At 37.0% G+C, this 7,512-nt stretch overlaps 1 protein-coding gene across 4 annotated transcripts in view; it reads right to left on the minus strand.

Annotated features, from left to right (window-relative positions):
* Positions 1 to 391: 391 nt before the first annotated feature.
* TRAPPC8 (trafficking protein particle complex 8) overlaps positions 392 to 7,512 on the minus strand; it is a 47,383-nt gene continuing 40,262 nt past the window's right edge. For 2 of the 4 annotated variants that reach the window (XM_017727409.1, XM_017727407.1), the window contains 4 exons: positions 6,590 to 6,637; positions 5,104 to 5,249; positions 3,443 to 3,532; positions 392 to 1,436 (listed from right to left, as the gene is read on the minus strand). In XM_017727409.1, coding sequence (XP_017582898.1) covers positions 1,202 to 1,436; positions 3,443 to 3,532; positions 5,104 to 5,249; positions 6,590 to 6,637 — 519 coding nt within the window. In that variant the 3' untranslated portion in view covers positions 392 to 1,201. The remainder of the gene's footprint in view (positions 1,437 to 3,442; positions 3,533 to 5,103; positions 5,250 to 6,589; positions 6,638 to 7,512) is intronic. The other 2 variants (XM_008644905.2, XM_017727408.1) reach the window with 1 other exon arrangement.

Below are 7,512 nucleotides of genomic sequence, written 5' to 3' on the forward strand. Positions count from 1 at the left end.
TTAAGGCTACAATGCTGAGAATCTTTTAGATTATTCTTTTGAGTTATACAACCTCAGAAAAGAACTCAAGCCCTGAAGCAACACATTCATTTTAGAGAATATTTCAGTAGTCTACTGATTTATCAACATGATCCACAGTCCTATTAAGTTTGACTGTGAAAGGTCATGTGCTGTGAATGGGTTCCAAGACTTTCAGGAAGTCTAAAGTCCTGGAGACAGTCATACACAGTAGTACCAAATACAAGTAAAATTGGAAATCTTACCTAGAAAGAATAAAATGCATCAGAAGGTAGATGCACTGTTTCATACACCAGTGGTGTCCTATGATAGCAGCAGCACCTGTGGATTGCTACAGCTGTAGACAAAAGGAAGCAAAAAGGCCACCAGTCCATACAGTGAATATGGTGTATGCTTTATTCTATTTACAGTACATTTGTTATAAATATAATACATTTCTTGAAAATCTTGAGTAGATTTTTTTTAAACAGATCAGTTGTTATAGTTACATAATAAAGTAAGTGACAATTTAAATGACAATCTCATGGTTGTGAAATAGTGCATTCTGTTTTGAGATGAATGAGAAAATACTCAAACTGGTTCAAGAAATTATTTTTTTAAACACCCTAGGTGGACTTCTATGTAAACCTTGAAAAGTCACCAGTTTCCATAAATATGAGAAAAAAATTTTAAACCAAAGAACTGAGAATCAGAAATGGATTTGAGAGACCTTATTGAACTTCACAGTAAGGTTGGGATTTACCATGACTAATGGCTTCAGACAGGAAAAAGCCAATGAGGTTTTCTTCCTGAACCATATCCTAATACAGCCACAAATATTAACACACCATGCTGGAAGTTGTAACAGCAGTCAAGCTGCACTTTTGACAGGGCATTGGACATACAAGTATGTTCAGATCTGGAGTTAGAGTGTTTAATGTTATGAGTATCTTAATTACCAGAGAAGAAATACATTATAAAAGGATGAACGTATTTTCAGTCCAGCGTGCATTGCATCGAGAAACAAACTGACAAGTCATCTGAATATTTTGCTATTTTCTTTTCTACACGATCTTTAGTAACAAGTTAGATGTCTGAGGTGCTATTTCAAAAAAACTGCAGCAAAATGTCAACCAGCAATGTAAGAAAAGAATCCCATTTATTTTGTCTTTTAGTGCCTTTTTTTTTTTTTTTCAGGAAGTGGTCAGATATTATTGATAATAATCAGTGCAGGCATGGAGTTCTGCTGACTTGTTTCAAACAAAGTAACTTGGTCCACGAGCTTGGCAAATACTCTGGGGGTTCCAAGGTTATAGACACCTGTATGAACGAAGCAAGCCTTGAGCTGCAAGCTATAGACCTCCTGGCCTTTAAGCTGAAGCTTGTACTGTGTTTGCCCAAGCCACGTAAAAGATCCATGTATTTCTAGTGCTTCAGAGCTGAAAAAAAAAAAAAAGATAAAAATGTTAATTCTCTGCACTTGAAGCATGTATTACCGATTTACAAGACTCCCTCCAACTTCAAGTTCTCTCGAGATTTCAGAATGCACTGTGTATCCCTCACCAGACGCTCACAAAGATTTGTACTTTCTAAAAACTTCTTTTCAGAAGTCAGGAGCTGGGAACTTAGGTTACTTTTCTTGCTCTCTTTGGATGAGTGCCCACTGCAATTTGTCTTTGATGTCTTGGAAGCTGCTGAGTCTTTTTGACTGCTTGCCTACAATCACTGCCCTTAAATCACTGCCTTCCTCAGATGCATACTGCTGTCTTTGTTCTGCACACCCTCCTTATCTTTAAGAGTTTTAGGTTTATCTAGCAAGACAAAGCTAGACTTTGCAAGGATTAACAGCTGCCAACATAGCTACAGACAGAACTCCACTTAACATTTTATCAAGATACTAAATGCAACTTCAAAAAAAAAAAAAGGGGGAGGGAAATCACATGTGTCTGTCTTCTTTCCTACTACATCCATATCCACACACACCTGTTCCCACAAATATTTGCAGATTCAGGATACATAGGATACCCTTGGGTAAGTTTAGGGATGCTTATGTCCATCTATCAGCTCAATTTAACTCTGGGTCTTACCAAATATTTTTTAATGTTCTCTGACTCACTTAAAGTGGCTCTCCCTTAGCTCAGATGAATCATTACAAATCTTTAAAGCATTTCTTTGGTTCCTAATGTACTGTACACTACACACAGGACATTAATTACACATATATGCATAATGAAGAATTCAGTGTTTTCTCAGCTTTCTACATAACTGGCATGTAACACTAACGCTAGATGTAGTAACAAGATCTGAACTGTCAGAGTTTAAGGAATTCCTATTTAAGGCATTCTTAAGCTTATCCCATGAACTAAATTAGACTGCATGTCACACAGGAATAGACAACATGGACATACACTGCTTTAGAGACATTGCACTAATACATTAGGAGAGGGTGTGTAGGGGTTTTCTTTATTTTTAACTAGTTTCAAGGTCCATGAGTACACCATCCCGCCAAAGACACATCTCACAATGTAACAAAACATGACCATCTTGTGAAAAAAAAAACCGATCAGTGAATGGCTTCCTAATTGTACCTGAAAAGTAAACCACACTTAAATTTTCTGTCTTCCATTTCTGAGCCTGTTTATTAGGCTCTGGGCTTTTAATATCTTACTTGCCCTCCATGGACTGTTGACAAGAAGCCCATGTTCCCCCATGACTAAGCCCTCCTCAATGTATTCACAATCTCTCTCCCCTCCCTGGTGGCAAACAGACCAGGTAGTATTATATCTAAGAGGGCAGAAGGGACGAAGGGGAGCTGTCACCTGCTTTACCCATGAGTTAAAGTTGCCTTGTTTTAACTGAAGTGGCAGAGTTACAGTGGTATAGATATCATGGTACTGAATTCTCTATCCCATAAAAAATCTTCAGTAAAATTTTTAGAAGCAATTCATAAACACTTCCTCAATGCTACATTTTCACACATACTACCACAGTTCTAAGCAAAAAGGCAGTCATAAGAATCAGCTGCTAAACTTAGAGGAAGTCTTAAAAATATCCAAGGTTCTACGAAATTTTACAATTAGCCAAACTGCAGGAGGAAGTTGCTGTCTACAAATTACTCTGTTTTAAAAATGAAAACCCAACAACTTATGTTTAATAAAGGTTGATGAAGCTCCTATTTCAGTAGTTGAAAAGCACTTCCCTTTTTCTAGAAAAGATCTGCAGAGTTTTAACTATTCAAGAGTCACAATTAAAGGCCTGTCTTAGCAAAGTTGAGACTGAAGACTCGCAGTTAACTATATGAACCCCTTTATCAACTTCCATTCTTTCAAAGAAGCCACTGTTGAAAAAAATCCTATTCTAGATATTCAATATAGTTAAAACATTACAAGACTCCCCAAGCTAGGAAGGGTTCTTAAATATTGCTTGATTAACATTTGCACACTACCTTGTTGGTTTATGCCGCAAATCGATCATCACATCTACAACAGCCTGGGAACAATTGGAAAGTAGGAGAGTGACAGGTACCAGACAGAGGCTGCAAAGAGAAACAGTTCCGTATTAAAGGAAAAATAATCTTATTTTGGATAGTCTTAATTATACCCTTAAATAGTTAAAATGAATTCCAGTAACATGGAATTTTTATGTAGTTGTCAATTATGCCAGAGTCAAGACAGCGTAGGCAGCAATATAATCACTTACGCTGGCTAGAGCTATTTGTAATAAAAGTTGGCAATTAAGGCAAACAGCATCGGCTCATTTGGGCCAAGTGAAGTTACCATCTCCTTTCATAGAGCTGAGAAAGGACAGTGAAAGCGTAAATACTACCTCAGTTTACATGAACTCTGCTTGTGTGACAAGAGACATTTCAGAATGGGAAAACATGGTCCAGTATGCTATTTTCTGAATTTCTGGTTGGCACATTTTGACGGGATACTTTTCTTCTGCACTGCCTCCTGTAGAGGAGTTGCTGGCATTGGGCCTTAACTTACAGCCTGAGCAGTGCCCAAACAGAATAGACAGCATATGCACATCTGGATTTAATGTAGGCCTTTATCCTCAATAAAACTAATACAGTTAATTGATACTTTTTGTTCACAATTACTATTATTGTTTCTATAAATAATGCTGCAGCAAGAAAGACCCCAAGATATTGACAGGCAGGAACACAAACTACTGCAGCTGAAACAGCTGTGTGTATTCAGTAAGTGATTTGTGTCACTGGAATTCCTTGCCATTGCTTAACAGTTTAAATATCCTAAACTTGAATTGTAAAAGAAGAACAATTAGCAACTATACCCAATAAGAGGTGAATGTCTTACAGGGATAATGCATGCTTTATCACTGTCATTAATATATAGCACCTTATAAAACATTTAGATGTTAGATTTTAGCAACAAATCCCTTTCTTTGACAACTTACATTAACCTGCTATAAAAAAATCTAACACAGTAGAGTTTTCAGATAAAACAACTCAAGCCTAAATAGGTATCTTCATGTTTCAAGTACAACTCATTTAATGTTCAGAACTTAAGCCAGGGGGCTTTGTTCATATCATTCCAATTTTGAAAAACTGGTGGATTTTACAGGCTCCAACTAATTCACTCTAGCAGTGGGCTTTTTAACAGAGGTTAATTCTGATATTCTTCCAGGAGACAAGCCCCAGTGATCTGAACTGTTACCATCTTTCCTTCTGACGTAAGTCAGAACCACATGCAGCTAATCTTGGCAAGTGAGATGCTGTAGACATAACAGTTCCTTTGGCCTAAAAGTACATCTATCTTTCTGTCTGGCTTCTCAAAGAAATCACAGTGTATATTCTGACAACAAAAATAAACACAAAGGGTGCAGACTATTTTTCTTTCAGTAAGTTTGATAAAGTTACTTGTTAATGTTACAACTGTGAGCTATGTTATTACAGCCTGGTTTTTCTTTTACATGAAACTTTCATTTCACCTGTAAAATTCTGAAGCAGTGAGTTTAAAAATTGAACAAGATTTCACACTTGCATACCAGACTTTTATATCATAAGCCACATAGCATCTCTCAAAAGGATTTATGCCCAATTAACAATATTTCTAAAGTTTCTAAAGGTAATGTTCCACTAACCTTTTTTGATGAAAAGAATGATTGAAAGACTCTGGATAATGAAGACTTGTCTTAATAAGATTAGAAAGCTGCTCTGGTGTTGGTCTTGCAGGTACTGGTGTGTTTTCTGGTCGAAAAAACTTTAAGAGAACCGTTTCTGGTAGCTCCTGAAAGAAATTCAGAATAACATTCAAAACATAACATAAGGTACAAGAAATCCAGTTACAATTTTCCATTATGAACTATAGCTCATAAGGGAAACAAGTCTGCAGCATCATGAAGCTCACATTTTTTTCCAACGTGGTTTGTATTTAAGCATGCTGGATGAGGAACTGACACAATTTATCTACCACCTTCTTTTGAGACAGATCTCACAGTTGCTTGTGAAAACATTATCTGTGCAAGCTTCAGAAAAGCACACTATTGTTGCAGTGGTTTGCTAGTGCTTGGGCTTGGCTTCTAGGGAAAAGGGACAGCATTTACACTGTTCCCTGTTCAGCAGCTGTACCTAACAACAAAAAAATTCATCACCTGCCCCAGGAAGTTCAAAACAGGAAAGTCAATGCACAAGTTTCCCAGAACAGATCCAAAATAAAGCAAACAGAAATTTATAGGAACATGTTAACACTGACAGAAGGATTTAATAACAGAGTATCTTTGAAATTGCTTAACGAGCACTTGCAGATATGAAAGTTACCTTTGCCCCCAGCTGAAAGCCCAAGACAAGCACTGACACACTACTTGGGATTCCCCCTAACCCTTTGGATAGAATGAGTTTCTGAAGCAGAAGAAATTAAGTGATACAGAAAGCTGCAACCAGCCTGCATTTGGTGCAACATTTCTGTCCAACATCATCTAATCTGGTTTGTGAACAGGATTTTTTTAGGCAGGGGCTGTTCTTTAGTATTTACTTATGAACCTATTCTGCAGAAAATCCATCTTTAAAAGAAAAAAAGAAATTGCAGCAGTAAATGCGACTGCCTACTAAAAACATGAAAAAATATTTTTAAAAAGCCACCAGTAAGTTGGTACAGTGTAATAAAGTTAATACGTTTCATTAAAAGAAGATAGATTGTACCTTCTAAGTTGAAAAGAAACACTACAGGCAATGAAACCTGACTTAAAAACCAAACACACTGGGCATTCAGAAACATGTATGAACACCTTAGTCACTGTGCTGATAATACCAGGAAGACACCAAATGTTTTAACAGGCTTGCAAGTCTTTCCTTCAAAAGGAAATATAGTTTCCTCAAAAAGTAATTTGAGAGGAAAAAGAGATATTCCACAGTAACAATAAAATATATTTTAAGTGTTGAATGAATTTGGTGTTTCTATCCTACCCTATCTAACAATGCAAACTGACAGCATGAAACACAGCAGAGATTATTACAGGTTTTCATTTAAATTACTCTCTCCCCTCAAATAATAGTCCAACCAATTTTCAAGGCTGCCTTCAACCACACAGCAATATCCTACACACTGTAGTTTGCCCTAGAGTCAATTACCTGTTCCAAGTCCTCCCAATCAGAATTCACGAGTATTTTTTTAAAACCCTACAAAAGACAAATACGAATATTTACCTCTACAAGTAGACAAGAACATCATGAAATGCAGCAGGAACATTTACTGGTGAAAGTGCAGACTGCTGTTAATATTTCAAACCTTTAGTTCTAATATTACACCTCTGTTGAAGGACTGGAAAGCAGAAAAATTAATCATTTACCAGCAGAGCTAAATCTTAATTCCAGCCAGCCTCTGGGTGTCAGAGTCAGAAAAGATGTCTGTCTCTCCAAGTTCAGCTGCTCAAACTCTAGGCTTTATGTGACTGTGTACCTAGAACAAAGGCTAAGATATGACATTTAGCCCATGATTCTCTTACCTAATGAATGGTTCAGGAAAGAATTAAACACTTCAAAATGGTAGCCAAGATGTGCACACAGAACAGAAAGCTACCTAGAGACAGCTAATAAATGCTTAGTTTAAGGATGCATTAAACTTCTGCCCTACTCTGGAGCTTGTGAAATTGGATCAAGGCTTAAAAAAACCCAAACCAAAAGCCCATATCTACTTGGCACCTGTAGCCTCCCTTCAAGAATATACACCAAGCAGTAACAGCCTTATACTTAGAAACAAAGCAAAAGACAAATCAAGAACGAAACAGGTGATATTTTGTTGCTGAACTCCTAGATTATCAGCCCAAGTGGAGTATTGCCTTTTAAAAGGAAAACAGAAATTCTGACGCCTAAAATCTGCTTGCTGACCCAGAGTGGTTCTTTGCAAAGCCGCCAGAAGCATCACAAGCTCCAGTATCCAGCAAAAACTGTATACAAGAAAGCCACATCAATGGTTAGGATTGTTCCTTTAAAAAACAGTTATGGTGTAATTTGAGTGTCTCATCCATACAAACTGGTAGAGGTAGAGAGGCTTT

The sequence above is a fragment of the Corvus brachyrhynchos genome, unplaced genomic scaffold (genome assembly GCF_000691975.1).
Source record: "Corvus brachyrhynchos isolate BGI_N302 unplaced genomic scaffold, ASM69197v1 scaffold60, whole genome shotgun sequence".
Classification (NCBI taxonomy): Eukaryota; Metazoa; Chordata; class Aves; order Passeriformes; family Corvidae; genus Corvus; species Corvus brachyrhynchos.